Source organism: Arachis hypogaea, chromosome 10 (assembly GCF_003086295.3).
Source record: "Arachis hypogaea cultivar Tifrunner chromosome 10, arahy.Tifrunner.gnm2.J5K5, whole genome shotgun sequence".
NCBI classification, from domain to species: domain Eukaryota; kingdom Viridiplantae; phylum Streptophyta; class Magnoliopsida; order Fabales; family Fabaceae; genus Arachis; species Arachis hypogaea.
Window position 1 is genome coordinate 109,023,845 of NC_092045.1, and position 18,909 is coordinate 109,042,753.

Consider the following 18,909-nt stretch of genomic DNA (forward strand, 5'->3'; position numbering starts at 1 on the left):
CTCATGTTTTTGTGAAAGTAAAACTCTTTATTGGACAAGATATCTATCATTGGGATTTTTTCTGAAAAAAAAAATTTTTTAAAATTTTATTTTTTAATTTTAATTTTTTAAATACGTTTTTTTAAGATTTAAGGCAAGTTCGCCCACTTGACGAACTCTATAATTTTTATAGAATTTGCTTAATTTCCGCCAAACTTCACCTCAATCTTTTTCAAAACCAAAACTTGCTCTAAATTAAAAAAAAAACATATTTAAAAAATTAAAATTAAAAAATAAAATTTTAAAAAATAATATTTTTTTATTTTATTTCAAAAAAATCCATCTATCATTCTCTCACTTCAACGCTATAAGAAAAAAATTAACCCAAATATGCTCCTGATTATGAAATAAAGGTTTAGAAATTAATTTTAATTAGGGTGTAATTTTAATATATTAATAATATAAAATTATTTAAATAAATTTATATTTAGATAATTTTTTAAATAATAAATTACAAATTAATTATTTTCATCCTATAATAACACATGATTAATTATTTATATAACTTTTTATTCATGATACCATATGAAAATCAACAGTGCTTTTGGTTTATATTTTTATTTTTAATATTTTTTAATTTTTAGAATTTATAAAAAAATAAAAAAATTATTTTTTATAAAATTAAATAACAAAAAATATTAAAAATAAAATAAAATAAAAATATAAACCAAATACAAGCTAATTTTTTTATCAATGATCGAGTGAAAATTTAACAAGCATTTTTAATAAAATAGCACGAATAGCAAGAAGGCAACATCAATCACGCACAGCAGCAAACAGATATTATTTAGCAACACATATCGCATGAAATAGCAACCCGAAACCAACATACAGTACCCAAGGGAGCAAGCAGCAAATATGCACATACGGAGCAATTATCAAGCCTAGAATCCTCTATCCAGCCCTAACTACCTAACCGCAATTATTTCTAACTAACCTAACATACAAAGTTCTAATTCTAACTAACTACGAGCAATTAACAGTAAGTAATAGAAACGGAAAATCAAAACAAGCAGAGTTGGCGCAAAAACCTGGGAGCAGGGGAACGAATAAAGGAAGGAAAAATGGGGGTAGGGCAATAGGACCAGAAGTTGCGCCGCCGTAAACTGCGGCGGTGGTGGCAGAAGAGTAGCGGCGGTGGGGGCTGCTACGGTGGTTGTGACGGACAGCTGTGAGGGTGAGAGGCTGCGAGACGGAGAGAGAGAGTGGATGAAAGAGAGAGAATGGCGAGTGGGTGGAGGAAGAGAGTCGCCGGCGGTGATGATGGAACCGCGGCGGAGCAGAGGTGGCTGCTGCGAACTAGATGGGTGAGACAGAGAGAGATAGGGATTAGTGGTGGTGAGAGATAGGGATTGAGGAAGGTATGGTCGTCCGGTGATGGCCGCCGGCGGAGCTGTGGCGGTTATGGCAGAAGATAGGAGGAAGAAGGAAATGGGGGTTGGGAAAATAGTGTGCGCGACTGTGCAGTGTGCGTCGCGCATTAGGGTTATCTCATTTTTGAATCGACGCGTACGCGTACCTTGCGCGTCCACGTACCTTGCGCGTCCGCGTCCATTAAGAAAACTTGGGACCTACGCGTGCGCGTACAACGCGCTGAAGCGTGGATGAGCAAAATGGGCAAGGACGCGTGCGCGTACTGTGTGCGCACGCGTGCATGGAGTTGGGCTAGGGGCTTAGAGTTGGCCCAACTCAGGCCTAACTTTCTGAAAAATGGCCTGGAAGTTGCGCCACCAGACCTGCGCGCGCGCGGCATGTACGCGTCCGCGCAGTTTGAGTTGGGCCAGGGGCTTAAAGATGGCCCAGAACTGGCTCAACTCTCTGAGGCTTGGCCTAAAAAACTGGCATCAGCGAATCGACGCGGACGCGGCTAGTGCGCGTCCGCGCAAACATCCATGTCCTCATAATTGGCGCGCACGCACGTAGTACGCGTCCGCGTGGGTCATGTTGGGCTCAGGGCATAAGGTTTGCCCAAGAGAGGCCCAACTCTCGGGTATGTGTATGGTGGTGGATCCTCTCAGGGACGCGTGCGCGTACATGTTGCGCGCGCGTCCACCCCCTCTTCTTCTTCTTCTTTTTTTTTTTTTAGAAAAATTTTGCTGGGTGCTCCTCATACTGTTCACAACTCCTTATTGAATCAATCATCAAACAGTTCACAAAAATGCAATTTGATGTTATTCATCTACTACTAAACACAACATACATGTGACTAAGCTAACAATTAAGTTGTACAAACAAATTTATGTGAAACATCTACCTACAATGGTAACTCAAATCACTTATTGAGCAATTTAAAAGAGAGTGGAAAGAGTTTACCATGGTGGGGTATCTCCCACCTAGCACTTTTAGTTTAAGTCCTTAAGTTGGACATTTTGAGATGTTTGTTGTCATGGTGGCTTATGTTTGTACTCATCCTTGAATCTCCAAGGATCTTTGCTCCTCAATTGGTTGACAGAATTTCCAACCGTCTTCATCCAGCTTGGGCAGAGTTCTACCCAAGATATGAGTCCCCATAGTTGGTCTTCACCTAGCGAACCGGGATCCCATATCTTATCCTCACACCCGTCTTCAATTTGCTCTTCACACTTTTGCTTTCCGGGTGGTTGACATATAGAATTCTCTTTAACATACCAAGTCTTCCTTCGACACCCTTGTAAAGTGACATTCTTCCAATCATCGTTCCTATACTTTGAAGCTTTGACCTTAATGAGCTTAATTCCTAACTTGCAACCACTACATAACTCATTTTTGCTTTTAGTTCCACAAAGAGCTCTAAGTTGACCATCATTTTCAATTAAACCATATTCAAGTGAGAAAGTAAAGCTTAGGGATAGAAATTTTACCCACTTGAATGTTGTGTTGTATGGTGACTTGGGAAGGAAGACTTCCCCACACTTAGACAATGCAAGGTCTACTTCTTTAGGCTCTTCTTTAGTTGTTTCCACCTCTTCACAAGCTTCTTCAATTTTAACCTTTTTCCCTTTTTCACTTGGCTTAGTGTTGTCTTCAAGAACTTTGATTTCTTGCCTAATGGGAGGTGATTCAATTTTGGATAGAAATTCATTGATGAATGAATCCATCTCTTGATCAGCCTCTTCATATTCTTCAATTTCAATGTACACCATGCCAATGTTCTCTCCTTGGTAGATCTCTTTTGATTCACTCTCTTCTTCATTGTTCACCAAGGGTATGGGAGGTTGTGCACATTCTTTTATAATTTCAACTTCATGTCCGATGGGAGAGGTTTCCATTGTAAAGAGAAATTCATCCATGATTGAATCCATCTCTTGATAAGCCTCTTCCAAGTCTCCAACGATGACATGCTTTGGAGGTTGTGCACTCTCCTCCTCAACATCAAATTCACTCTCCTCGGAAGGATTTTCTATGATTTTAGCTTCCCAAGGAGGTTCCGCATCTCCTAAGTCTTCAACCGCTTCTTTCTTTTCTTCAATAATCATAGGCTTCTCCAATTGTTCTAATACAAAGTGGCATTCCTCATTTTCCACCGGAGTTTCCAATATCTCCTTCATGCTATGCTCTTCTTTGGACTTTTCACACGTGGTTACGGGAGTACCTTGAATATTCAAACATTGGTGGGCTAAAGTGTGCACCACCGTCGTCAAATTGGTCACAAACTCAAGTGTATCCCGCTTCATGGCTTCTTGTCCTTGAAGTAACAAAGTGAGAGAATCGTCTAATGGGGCTTGTGGTGGGTAGGAAGGTTCATCATTTTGGAGAGGGGGTTCATGGTAGGAAAGTGGTTCCTCTTGGTAAAATTGTGGAGGTGGTGTGCATTGAGGTGGTTCTAAGGGTTCTTGCTCAAAACGGTCATAAAAATATGGTATGGATGATTGGTCATATGGTGGATATGGATTATAGGAAGGTGCTTGATATGGAAAGGCTTGTGAGTATGGTTGAGGTTGATGTTGAGGATATGGTTCATAGGCATATGGTGGTGGTTCTTGAAAGTCACAAGGTGATTCACCATAGCCATTGGATTGATATGCATCATAAAATGGCTCTTCTTCATAGTGTATTGGTGGAGGTTGTTGCCATGAGGATTGGTCATATGCATATGACTTCTCCCACCTTTGATTGTTCCATCCTTGATGCATCTCTTCATTGAAGCTCTCATTACCTACAACATAATTAGAACCAAACTCATAGCCAAAGTGAGAATTCATGGTGGAACGAGAAAATAAAATTCTACACTAGCAAATGAAGCAAAAAGCAAAAATATTTACACTATTCACATATGTACAATAACCAATAACATAACACCATTGCAATTCCCCGGCAACGGCGCCATTTTGATGATTGGATTTTTGACGGTTTAGAATTTCTCAAATAAAATCTCGTCGAAGTATAGTTTCTAAACCAAGCAATAATCCTCTCATACAAAAAGTTGTTTGTCACTAAAACAAACCCCTAAATTTATAAACCGAAGTATTCAAACCTCGGGTCGTTCTCCCTAGGAATTACAATAAAATGTCTTGTTATTGGTTTGGGTTGTTTTGGGGTTTTGATAAGAGGCATGAAAGTAAATGGCAATGAAAATAAACTAACAACTATAAAAGGCTCTTGGCAAGGTATGAAAATTAGAAGTTCTATCCTAGTTATCCTTCTCAATTGTGATGAGAATTGTTCATTACTACCACTTAGTTAACCTCTAACCATGAAGGAAAGTCAAGTGGATGAATCAATTTGATTCCTCAAGTCCTAATCAACTCCTAAGGGAAAGACTAGTTTTAGAGGCATTCAAATCAAGTAGCAACTTCTAATTATCAATCAACAAAGGAATTAGATAACTCAAGAGTCACTAATTACTCTACCTAGGCCAAGAGGAACAAAACCTACACTAAGACCCAACCAAGCATTTCATCAAACACTTGGAAGGCATAAAAGAAAAGCATAATGAATTGATAACAAGAATAGAATCTAACAACAATTATTGCAAAGAATTAATCAACAACAATAAAGGAAATCACAATTATCATGAATTACCTCTAATTGCATTATTGAAAGAAAACAAAGGGGCAACAATCTATCCAAAACAAAATGAAGAATTACAATTATTAAAGCACATTACTAGAAAGAAGGAGAGGAGAATATTAAGAATTGGTGGATGAAAAGTGAATCAAAGCATGAATTAAACCTAGATCTAAGAGGGAGATTAACCTAAACCTAATCCTAATTCTAGAGAGAAGTGAGAGCTTCTCTCTCTAAACTAATCCTAATTGTGCTATATGATTCCCTAGGTTCAACCACATGCCTTTCCCTCAATCCTTGATCCTTTTTATTCCTTTTTCCTAGCAATTGGCGCCAAAAATGGGTTCAGAAACCCTCTCAAATCACCAGGCACGTGTTGCATTAATGAGGTCATGTGCGGTCACTGATGCGTGCGCGCACGGTACGCGTGCGCGTCCCTGGTCGCTTCTGCAATGTGCGCGCGAGCGCCTTGTGCGCGTACGCGTGCATGGCCTAGATCAATTCTTTGGCTTTTTGTGCTTCTCTCCATTTGCATGCTTTCTCCCTTGCTTCTTTGATCCATGCTTAGCCTATTTCAATCCTGGAATTACTAGCAAACACATCAAGGCATCTTATGGAATCAAGGAGAAATTAGAATTCATCAAAATACGGCTTAAAAAGCATGTTTTTACACTTAAGCACAAATATGGGAGAGATAACAAAACCATGCTAATTCATAGGCTAAATGTGGCAAAAGGTTATCAAAATACTCTAAATTCAATACAAAATAAACCGTCAAATTGGGGTTTGTCACCCTCTACAGCTTGCACTTTGAAAAAATAATTTTTAAAGTCATGGAAGGATTCGTCAAAAAGGGTGAAGATTCTCCGACCTTGTATGGCTCGGAAAGACACTCATTGCTGCTTGTTATTTAACCCACTGAAGGGCTTAGTCATGTGGAAAAGATAGAAGAAAATCCTCAAAGAAGTCGGAAAGTCCAAAGCGTGACTTATAAATTGATAAATTTTCAAAAAATTCCAAGAGTTGGGGTGAAGTTGGGTAGGGGCAACACGACAGTGGCGCAAAACAGCCATTTCAAATTCAGAAAATGGAAGAAAAACACCCAAACGGGTAATCATGCTCTCATACATATAAAAAAAATGAGGGACCTCCTCGGAATCCCTCCCAAAACAAACCCGGTCTTCCAGACCCGGGACCACCAACTCATACTTGGGCTCATCCTCCTCAAGAGTACAAAGGCGATGATGAGTGCGAAGATGGGTGATGAACTCGGCATCAACCAAGGGTTCCTCCCCCAGGACCGTAACATCAACCCACTGAGCAAGAACTTCTACAGAAGACATTTTTTCTAAAAATGCGACGAAAACCTACAAAGGAAAAAAGAAAAAGAATAAAAAACGAGAGTCCCTAAGGGGATACGAAACTTAACAGAAGCCTACAACGTCACTTCTCCCTCTCCAAAGAAAACAAAAAACATGCAAGCAAAAGCAATTAACAGAGGGAGAGGAGAAAGAACCAACCTTTGCCGGAAAAAGGTAGGAGAGGATGAAAAGCCTTCAACGAAAAAAGTCCCACAAACCGATATGAAAATGCTTCACGGATGAAAGTGAAAATTTGAAAAATCAAAGAAACGAGACAAGGAAAGAAAGAGAAAGTATTTATAGGCACGTTAGGGGCATAATGGTAAAAGCGGGGCAGCCATTAATGAGAATGCACCGTTACCAAGGCCATCAATCCCTACGCACATCCCTAACGGACACGACGCTTGATTAGACGTAACTGTCAGAACCGAAAGGCTACGAAAAGCCACGTCGGTTTCAGATTATCACGTCGGTCCTCCTACAAGTCGACAACGATCCCGAGTAGAATACTCGAACCCAAATCTTGAAAAGAAAATTGGGCTCGAGTAGGGGCACTGTTCATACCCTGACCCAATAATAAAGGCCCAGGATTAAGCAAAAGGTCTAAACCAAAGGGTTGGGCCTCACCCAGTACCAATCTTCGTCTTATGAAGTCGGTACTCACCACGACTTGCTATAAAGAAGTCGGGTACGAGGGTTAGCTGGCAGATAAACACTCATTCAAAAGAGTAACTGCCCCAAGAATCTCTTTACCTACTTTACAGAGCCATATCTTAACCTCCCTAAGATAAAGGGACGGTTAACACCCTAAAAGGGTGGCACTACTCCAACGGTGGTTATTGGTTCGCCACTATAAATACGCTAACACCCCTCAGGTATCTCTAAGTTCCAATACATTCTAAACCTGCTTAACCCCGTGCTGACTTAGGCATTGGAGTGTCCTTGCAGGTACCACCCCCTTCTCCTTATACGAGCAAGTCGGACGGAGGCCCCGAGGTGCAGACCCACTCGAAGGCTTCTTCTTTCAAGCGATTGGGCCAACCAACACCATCCAATCCATTAATCTCCGGTTACCCACCGTAACAATAATTTTAATATATTATTATAATAGAGATTTATATTTAAAAATTATATATGTATTAGATAAAATTATAATATTTTAAATATTTATGAAATATAAATAAAAATATTTATAGTTTATTTAATTATAAAGATATTAATGTAATTTTATATTATTATGATTTTCTTTTTTTTACTTTTCTTTCCATTCAAATAAACAAAAAATTTTTCTCTATTTTTTTTCCATCTATTTTTTCTTCAATCAAACAACACACAAATAACTCTACTTTTTTTTTTTCATTTTCCATTTTCTTTCTTCTTATTTTTTTTCCTTCTATTTTCTTTCTTATATTCAAATAAAGCCTAAGTGTGACATAGTTTAAGAATAGAAATGGAATCATTCGATTTGATAAAATAAAATAAACTATGAGATTTAAGAGAACTAAAATTGAAGAGCTTGATTTGTATCAAATTAAAATTTTAAAGCTTAAATCCAATTGTTTGATTTACTTTGAAATAATATTTTATTATGAAAAGGCAAAATCTTACCATACAATTTCAATGCGATGAATTTAAAAGAAAATGGTAAAATATATCTTTTGTTTTTAAAATTTATTAAAAATTTTAAAAATATTTTTAAATTTTATTTTTTTTTTAATTTTGTCTTAAAAATTTTTTATTTTAATCAAATTTATTCCTAACGATTAATTTGTCAAAAAAATTATGACCAATTCAAAAAAAAAAAATTCATAGGAATAACTTTTAACACAAGCAAATCAAACATATTTATCATGTATTATTGTTAGATTAATCTTAAATTTTTTTAAAATTTAATTATTAGAAATATATTTAATATAAATAAAAAAATTTTAGAATAAAATCAAAATAAAATAAAACATAAAAATATTTTTAAAATTTTTGACAAATTTTAAAAACAAAAAATATACCTTATAAAAAAAAATTAAAATATGCAAATAGAACCTTCAATTAATCTTCGCTCGTGTTTTTGTGAAAGTAAAACTCTTTATTGGACAAGATATCTATCATTGGGATTTTTTCTGAAATAAAAAAAAAATATTTTTAAAATTTTATTTTTTAATTTTAATTTTTTAAATACGGTTTCTTTTTAAGATTTAAGGCAAGTTTCCCCACTTGACGAACTCTATAATTTTTATAGAATTTGCTTAACTTCCGCTAAACTTCATCTCAATTTTTTCCAAAACCAAAACTTGCTCTAAATTAAAAAAAACATATTTAAAAAATTAAAGTTAAAAAATAAAATTTTAAAAAAAATATTTTTTTTATTTTATTTCAAAAAAATCCATCTATCATTCTCTCACTTCAACGCTATAAGAAAAAAATTAACCCAAATATGCTCCTGATTATGAAATAAAGGTTTAGAAATTAATTTTAATTAGGGTGTAATTTTAATACATTAATAATATAAAATTATTTAAATAAATTTATATTTAGATAATTTTTTAAATAATAAATTACAAATTAATTATTTTCATCCTATAATAACACATGATTAATTATTTATATAACTTTTTATCATGGTACCATATGAAAATCAACAGTGCTTTTGGTTTATATTTTTATTTTTAATATTTTTTAATTTTTAGAATTTATAAAAAAATAAAAATAAAAAATAAAATTTATTTTTTATAAAATTAAATAACAAAAAATATTAAAAATGAAAATAAAAATAAAAATATAAACCAAATACAAGCTAATTTTTTTTATCAATGATCGAGTGAAAATTTAACAAGCATTTTGAATTTTTGATGCTTTGGCGTTTGCTCCGGTTTTCACAGAGAAGCAAAAACCAAAAAGGGTCTCTGGTCCACCGCCACATTCCACAATTTAATATGAAAATATTCCCAATACCTAGATTCTTCTATCCTACACCTTGCATCCATTTTGGAATCTTCCACTTCCCACTTTGCTCTCTCTCTCTCTCTCCCCCTCTCTCCAAATAATTAATATGCAAACCCCAAATCCATTCTTGTTCTTCGAGTTTCAACAATGAAGTTCGGCAAGGAATTCAAGACTCATTTGGAGGACACAATCCCTGAGTGGAGGGACAAATTCTTGTGCTACAAGCCTCTCAAGAAGCTTCTCAAGAACCTTCCTTCTTCCAACCACACCAACAACGCTCCCATCAATCCCTCTTCTTTCACCCACCTTGAAGCCTGGTTCGTCACGATTCTCAACGACGAGCTTGACAAGTTCAATGATTTCTATGTTGATAAGGAGGAGGAGTTTGTTATCCGCTTCCAGGTTCTTAATTTTGTCTTTTGGTTAGGTTTAGAACGATAAATTCAAGAACCCTTAGTTTTGGATGTGTTTATGCAACTTAATCTATAATTGTTGGTTAACAAATTGTGTTTCAAGTTTGAATAATTGAGTGCTCTGAGAACATGTCTTAGCTTTATCGAATTCAGTGACTATTGCAAACACTGAAGGTAGATAGTGTAATTTGATATGTGTTAGCAAAACCAAGTAACAATTAGACCCTGCAATCTTGATTAAGCAACAGTAATTTTCTCTTCCAAGCATGGGTTCCATCTACAAATGCTACACTGAAAAAAAAAAGTACAGTGAGTACCAAGTAATTGTATAAGGAGAATATGCTGTAAATAGCTATAATCTGTGATATGATTTACTACTTTAGGGCTTCAAGCTCAATGGCGTCGTCTGAACTATGTAGTGGGATAAGGCTTTGTTGTGGTTGTTGTTGTTGTACTACTTTAGGGATTCATCGTTCAACCTTCATCCTTGAATTCTATACTAAATCCAACTGTTTAATTGCTGGATTGAAAGTTCGTGTAAAAGAAATTGGTTAAATTGTTAAATCCTCAAGAATATCTTTGTATTATAAATATTATAATACTATCTTTTGCTATAAACTGTTTCTTTCCTGATTTTTGTTTCTAATTGTGAATAGGAGTTGAAAGAAAGAATTGAGAGACTTAAAGAAAAAAGCAGTCAGAGTGAAAGGTACACTTCCGAGTATGAGGATGAGTTCAGTGAAGAAATGATGGGAATCAGGAAGGACTTAGTCACCATCCATGGAGAGATGGTGCTTCTCAAAAACTACAGTTCCTTAAACTTTGCAGGTATATCATCTACTTAAATAATATGTAAGAAAATATTCTTTGGTGGTTATCTTCTCCTATTTTATTTTGAAGTTTTTTGAATATATGCCATATGCAGTTTTAGTTAGGTAATCATTGATTCCGACACCATTAACATGTTTCCACTTCAACAGGACTAATAAAAATTTTGAAGAAGTATGATAAAAGAACTGGTGGCGTCCTGCGCCTTCCCTTTACGCAACTTGTTCTTCGTCAACCTGTTTTCACAACCGAACCTCTAACGAGGCTAGTTCATGAATGTGAAGAAAATCTTGAACGTCTCTTTCCCTTGCAAGAAGAAGTAATTCAATCAAATCCTGCTCCAGAAAATCAGTCTAAATCACTTGAAGATAATACAACAAATGTCTTACCAGATGCATCCTCTACTCTTGGAGAGGAAACAGTGTACATATATCGTAGCACTCTTGCTGCTATGAAAGCAATAAAGGGTCTTCAGAAAGAAAGCTCCACGAGCAATCCATTTTCATTTTCTTCCCTCTTTAACAACCAAGATGCTGATAGTACTGGTGCTGTAACAGCCGAAAACTCTGCAACGAATTCTCCAGCTACCTTACATAATGAGGAAAGCACTGTTAAAGATCCTGACTCTTCGTAAGATGACTTTTTCTTTTGAGGTTGTTTCCTGTATTTTTTTCTTTGGATTGTTGTTTGAGGCTTGTTCATTGAAACTGTATGAAATATGACTTTGCCTCTTTGTTTAAATACAATAAATTAACATAACAAATGAGATATGCATTTACGTCTAAGATACATGTACAAAAAAACAAATGCTGAATTGAAAGTAACAGAAGTTTTTAACTCACTGTTGTAATAAACAATTGTAATGGTTTTGCTTTGTAGCTGTATGTTTTCAGTTAGCTTCCTTTTGCATCTCTGGATCATCTTTTATGCTCTTATATGATTACTCAAGCAAAACAATGCTGACATGTGATGTTATAATGTAATAGTGTTGGCAGTGACAAATTTTCTATGCATTTTCTGTATGTGTGTCAAAGATGTTTAACTTTTATAGTATGTTTGGTTTTTCCTACTTAATTCTACATAAGGCTATGATGTGGAGATTGATGAAAGAGGGAGTTCCAATGAATGGCCAAGAGAAACTTCAGTGTAGGTTGTTCTTAGGTGATGAAAAGGAGTGGTTATTAATAAATAATAAGTAAAGAGAAAGGTGATGAGTAGGGCTGGCAATGGGTACCCTACCCTACCCGCGAGTTGAAAATTTCATTAAAACTCTACCCTATTCTACTCGCGGGTTGCCAATCTCTCAACCCTAACCCTATCCGCACTCTAAAATTCTAAACCCTACCCTATCCTACTCACAGAAATATCAAATTTTTTCAAAGTAAATATAAAATTCAATTATTTCGAATTTTATACGTATTAATAACATAAAAAATAAAAAACTAATGCGCTAAATTACTAAATTAACTAACTAGTTTAGTGGTTGTTCACTTATTATAAGTCATTACATAAGAGAGGTTATGGGTTCAATTTTCACTTCCTTCACTATACAGAGAGATCATTATATGAATTGCCAGCCCTAGTGAGGAGTGGTCGAGTGAAGGCTGTTTGAGAGGTTAAATAGTAAAATTCATAAAGTTCTCTCCCACTGCCTCTCGCATTTTTTTCTGTGCACTCTCAAACATACCTTTATAAAATGGGTGTGAAAGTGAGAATATTTCTAGCATCACTTAACAATTTTACTGTATAAAATATACAGAATCTAATTTTGTTCTATATAGAAATTCAATGGTGTATTTTCATATTAATAAAAATAATTAATTTTTAAATCTATTACTTAAAAAATCATCTAAACACATGACTTGTGAAATTATTTATATTGATAATGCCTCAAAATTAAACTTATATATCCTTTCATTTGTGCAAGTTATACAAGTTCTACTGCGAATTTCCAAATAATGGAATAGTTCGTCACTAATCATTTCATTTTCCTAGTCTAACAACAAAGCCTTGTAACTAGGTTGATTGTTTTACCGTAGCTTCATAATTTGCAAATCATAAGAGAAATTGTGTAGGTCTTATTTTATATTAGATCTAGTAAACTACTTCCTGATTATTCCTTGGTAGGCATATACATCAAAGTAACACTAATGGTTTTGCAGAGGGGGCTACCATTGATCTCTATAGAGGTCATTTTCAAATAGATGCGTTTAGTTGTTGCTGATGGATTTATTTGCACCATTATTTCTTCCACCATTTGGAACTCAAATCGGTAAAATGGCAAAGTCTACACAACTTTTAACAGGCAATTGTACATTTCAAAGGATAGTGAATGCAAAGTTCATTGTTTTTTGTTCAAATCACAATGTAATTCATACTTTAGGACATGTAGCATTTAGGCAAAGTAAACTATTCACAAATTCTTTGATGCTTTCATGAGAAGTTCCACCTTCACTAATTGCTCTTATAGCCAAATTCCTCCATTGAATCATATTATTCTTGATCTCTTTCCCTTGTTCACTCTCAATTATTTCCCTTATACAAAGTCTTAGTGCTTCTTGTCTCACAATCTTGTTCTCATCCATAGGAGCTCTAATTCCCATCTTCCAAAGATCTACAATAAGCTTAGCATTTGTGTTTTGATCTGACCATTGTGGCATTGCAACAATTGGAACACCTAAACACAAAGCTTCCAATGTAGAGTTCCAACCACAATGTGTCACAAAACAAGCAATAGCTTCATGAGCTAAGACTTTTAGTTGGGGGCACCAAGTTACAACTAAGCCCTTCTCAGATTTATTTTCAAAGTCCTTGGGAAGCTTAATTTGCTCAGAGGCCCTTACCACCCATAAGAAGTAGGCATTACTTTCCCTTAAAGCATAGGCTACTTCTTCTATTTGATCCTCTCCAACCATAACCAAACTCCCAAATGATACATAAACAACAGAACCTTTTGGTTTGTTGTCTAGCCATTCCATGCAATCTTCGCTCTCGAATGCTGCAGCACCGTAATCTTGGTCGTTTTCGTGTTGCTTGTTTAAGAACATTGATGGTATGTTTGGTCCTATAGTCCTATATTTCGGCCACAATTTCCTTGTCCAATCATTTACCTGAAAGTAATTTGTTAGTTTATGATTACATACTAAACTTATGAGTATTTTCTGTTAATTACCTCTTTACCAAGGTCATAGAATGTATTGCAAAGAATCCAATCAGCTTTGTGAATGTTGGAGAACTGACCCACCAACAAATCAAGCAAAAACGGCTTTTCCTGATAAGTGAAGAAGAAAGAAGGCATGTCAGCAACATCAAGTTTCGGCAACCCTGGGAAAGAAAACTCTTCCTCCATGAATGGAACTTGAATCTTCCCCAAATGGAAATGATAGTATGTTGTGTTAACCGCCATGTTTTGAGTGAGAAAAGCAGCACCAACAATCCCAAATCTCTTGGCAGTTTCTAGTGCCCATGGGAAGAATGCATCATACACTATGCAATCAACTGGATACCCTTTCCGACCAAGATTCTCTACAAGATTCGCTAGATTCTCTGGCCCAACTCTCCAAAAGTGATCCATATAAGCCCCGTAGTTCTTAGCACCTGTATGTATTGTAAAAGTATAAATACGAATATTGAATAAATTAATCGACTTATACACTAAAAATCAGTTAATAATTCAGTTATTTATATAAAATACATATATTTACTTATAATACATGATTAATTTTTTTATATACATATAATATTTTTAATATTAAACACGAACAAAAAAATGCAGATTTTGAGTATGTTGTCTCATAAATTTCATAAATCTAGTTGTTTACAGTGTGTTTTTATACAATATATAAAATAGATTTTTTTTACACAAATATCTAATTATGTAATATTATTTAAGTAAAAATAATTATTTTTTAAATACATAAATTTACAGAACCTGAAGGGCCAGTGTGGTCAAAGCCATCAGAAATGGTCTCAAGTGAAATTGTTGGAGGCACTTGATGCAAGTTCTTGCAGTAATAAACGGTTGAAACAAAGGTGACTTTGATTCCTTGGTGTTCCAAGAGTTTGGAGAATTGAATCATGGGGTTGATATGACCTTGAGCTGGTAAAGATAGAATTAGACAATGCACCTTTCTGTTATTATTATTGTTCTCCATTTCTATGATAATGAATTAAACACTACTTGTGTTTGTTATATGTATATGTGTGTGTGTATAATAGGGACAAATTATGGGCGGCAAATTCAGGATATGTACATATATATAATACAATAAAACATGTATTCATCATCTTCCACTGAAAAAGTAAATTTTAATTGATTGAGAATGTAAAACAGAACTATACTAACTTATTATTTATGTTATCATCCAGTTTAAGATATTCTATTTCATTAATACAGATTGAGTCTAAAGACATATCTTAATTCACTACAATAATTTTAAATAAGTCCCGACGGCTAAAATTTTTTGTTACATTATTATAGTAGGGTAAACAGTATTAACCTTAAATTCTTTGTTAACAAAAAAATATAAGTTAAATTCCATTTAAACATTTATAAGCTAAGATTAATATTTTCATTTTCTTTGCCTTTTTTTTTCTTCCAATGATTCACATAGTTTGGAAAATCACATGCTTAAATTTCCCAAAATTGTAAGTAATGAAGAAAAGAATATAAAAGATATTGTGGGGAGATATAATATATTTTTTTAGAAACAAATAAGTATAAAAAGGGACAAAATTTTTTACATTAAAACGGAATTTGAACTGCAACATTTATTTGGCCGAATTAATAAGTTAACTACTAAATTAACTCAAATTGATTTTTGTGCACAATGACAAAACTGTGATGTATTGAAATACTTACCAGATATATCAAACAAAAAACATAATGAGCTTACAATCTTGTTATATCCTAACGAAACTTAATTAAATGTCCCAACAAATTAAATTCTACACTTTAGCATATTCCACGTATCCTAAATACTTTTATATCTTCAATGTAAAGTAAGTCCAAAAATTTCTACACTTGAAAAAAAAATCCAGTCAAAGAATATTAGAACATTTTGAATATTCGATTTCAGTTCACATGTCCAATATAATATTATTTTATCAAATATTTAATACAAAAATAAAAAGGATGTCATTTTATCTAGTCTAATGTGAGAAATGTGTCATGTCACTTACAACATGAAAAGTAATTCGACCATAAAAGAGTGGAAAATTAATATGGTATAATATTTTAATTTCAGGCACGTTTATAGTAAAATTAGGATAAGAGAGAGTTTTTCAATATAAGCGGTCAAAGACTATTTTGAAACTTAATTCGAAATTTATTGCTCCAATATTTGGTTTCAATTAATTTTAAATTTTTATACAAAGTGACAAAAATCGTCTGCTTAAAGTAATAGTAACTCCAATAAAATATTTTCGATAGTAAATAAATTAATTTATTTAATACGCAGCTTAAAATAAATACTTTAATCATATATATTTCAGCAAAATTAACTAATATGTAAAGAAGATAAATGCAAAACGTATCTTTTCTAGATTTTAAAATGAGTTAAGAAGGGAATTGAATCAAAGAATCATTTTTTATGTTAAAGAATAATTTATGCAAAAAATAAGTTTTAAGAGATTATTATTGGTGGCTACTCCAATGAAGATTTAATGATTGTCATCATGTGAAGATATATCATTTTGACCATTGGATGATAGATTGTAGGACTTGATTTTATTTGAAGTAAAAGTGTTACCTTTATTTAAAGTGTTGCAAAATAAATAAGTTACACTTTTTAAACAAGGATCATCATGAGAAGATGTTTTTGGCATCTTCATGGGAGTAGCTGCCATTATTATTATTGTTTTTGTCTTGTCTCGTGGTAAGAGACTTATAACGAAACTGGAATTTGCTAATTTTACGAAAGAATAAGAGTAATACTACGATATATTTTGGTTCAACTACAAAGTATAATGTGATTTACATCTAATTTCTACTACAACAATGAAATTTTTACTATAATCAAAACGGATTATAGTCTCCAATTCTATGAGACTTACACTCTTATAACATCCTAAGCTAACTCAATCTTAATTCAACACTTAGGTGTTAACTCAACCTAGTTAAGGAGAACTAAATGTACTCAACTAAACACACTTTCGAATACAACTCTCAAACACCATAGAATATATGTTTTTTGTGTGAACACTCTTTTTTCCTTTTGTTTCTTTCAATAAACTCTCAAGTCTAGACATAAGAAATGATGAACATACTCAAAATATAGTGGTTAAAATATATTTTTTATCAATATGATCTGCACAAAAATGTTGCTTCCATTCTTGATAAACTCTCTATATATAGGTCTTGTTCTTCTTCATAAATGGTATGGAACCAAATCTCCATGACACAAGCTAGCCGTAAATTGATCTAGACTTCATGGCCGATGGTTCTAGATGAGCAAAACTTCCCTTCTTTGTTTCATCATACACGAATATAATTAATTCTTACATTATTCATCATAATAGTTAGTTATAATAGAAAATAGTTAATTATATTTCTCATCATAGAGTAGCAAGTCAATTTTTGATTCAACATGTTCAACTCAGAATTTGAAGCATGCATGGTATTATTGAATATTTAAATTGAGTATAATATAGGCATAGCCATCCACGATATATACTTTATTTTTCAGTGTAGAGCAAGGTGCGAAGCACCCTAAGAAGAAAAGGGTAAATAAAGACGATAGAGCTTGTTGGAGCGTAACAACAATATTGGAGTCTTGCAAATATCGTTCACACGTTGACCAACATTGATTATATCAAATACCATTTTCATATAAACAATACAACTAGTTAACGACCAGCATAATATTCTCTCTCAAAATCTAAGAAAACGATCGCAAGAGCTATTATTATTTCTCAAAAAATTTCTCTTTCATAAATTTAAGAATATGATGAATAATGGAGAATGCAGATCATAATATCCCGAATCTTTTATAATTTTGAGTTTAATGTTGATTATTTAAAAATAGATAATTTAATGTATACAGTAGATGTATATTTTATTTTTTTTAAATTTAGTCACAGTGGTAATAATATAAAAATTTGCCATAAGTAACATATAGTTTATATATACTAACTCCAATAGTAATTTTTTATGAAATCAGTATTTTTGAAATATTTGAAAGACAAATAGAACGAAAAAACATTAAGATAACATTATAACATTAATATTTAGTTATTTACCTAACCCTTGAGACAAAAATAACACTTTACCTGTTAAAACAATTCATCATATTATACTTTTTCATTTAATATTAATCAAGGGTTACACTTGATCCAATAATGGAACTCTATCTACAATTGCTACTTCGTTGGTTAAACTCTTCCGAAGAGCCTTTATCACCTACTTTCCTCTTTGTGAATAATGGTCAAAGTCAAACACTAGTAGAGTTGCATTCAAGGGAGAAATTGCAATGAAGTAAGAAACATGATGATCAACACATGTGAGTATACATAATTTAACAGTTAGAAATGAGATTTATGTACATCTCAATTGGTGTTTTACTTTACTTTACTTATTCTACATTATTAATTAGACTGAATTTTTACTTACCTTTTTATTTCATATTTTTGTCTTTTAAATAAATATTAAAAGTCAGGTGTAGAAATATCATTATCCTTTAATTTTGTTTACATTTTCATTTGTGTGACTAAAACACATTAAGTGTAAAAGGAATTTTAAAAGAAAAGTTAACAAAAATCGTTTTTGCATTTATTATGATAACTTTAATTTAGGAGTGAAACAAGTTTAATCATCCGTGTCATGGACGTGATAAGATTGAAATTATAATTTTAAGTTGTTATATTAAATTTCATTTTAATTATAATAATTTAATTAATAAAAAATAACTTGTATGCATTGTTTTTCTTTTTTTAATATAGTATTAATTGTATTAACTATAAAATAGTTATTTAATCTACTTTTTTCAATAAATCAGATATATATACTCTATATGACCATAAATAATCTAGTAATACTTAAATCTACTAACAAAGTTTTATATGTTGATTTACTATGAAGTAATAAAATATCAAAATCAGCTCAAAATGAAGAACAAATTAATAGAAAATTCTAATACAGAAAATTTTGTAATAAACAATAAATAATTTAAACTTACTGAATAACAATTCAATGCTATCCTTTGATACATGCAAAATATATACATAAAACAACATTGTATCAATGTTTGTATATAAAATTATATAATTAACGTAATTATAAAATTGTTTGTCAAGAGAATAAAATTATACGAATTTTAATGATAATTTTAATATTCTCAAACTAT

The 18,909-nt window shown here is 33.0% G+C and overlaps 2 protein-coding genes across 2 annotated transcripts; one reads left to right on the forward strand and one right to left on the reverse strand.

Moving 5' to 3' along the window:
* The first annotated feature begins 9,199 nt into the window (after nt 1-9,199).
* Nucleotides 9,200-11,445, forward strand: LOC112716424 (SPX domain-containing protein 4). Its single transcript, XM_025768332.3, has 3 exons — nt 9,200-9,728; nt 10,396-10,567; nt 10,720-11,445. Exons 1-3 carry the CDS (start codon nt 9,474-9,476, stop codon nt 11,199-11,201), a joined length of 909 nt encoding a protein of 302 aa, XP_025624117.1. The 5' UTR covers nt 9,200-9,473; the 3' UTR covers nt 11,202-11,445.
* A 1,409-nt stretch (nt 11,446-12,854) lies between these two features.
* LOC112716425 (UDP-glycosyltransferase 74G1-like) lies at nt 12,855-14,721 on the reverse strand. Its single transcript, XM_025768333.3, has 3 exons — nt 14,499-14,721; nt 13,740-14,164; nt 12,855-13,677 (listed from the first exon to the last, which is right to left on the reverse strand). Exons 1-3 carry the CDS (start codon nt 14,719-14,721, stop codon nt 12,940-12,942), a joined length of 1,386 nt encoding a protein of 461 aa, XP_025624118.1. The 3' UTR covers nt 12,855-12,939.
* Between the last annotated feature and the right edge of the window lie 4,188 nt (nt 14,722-18,909).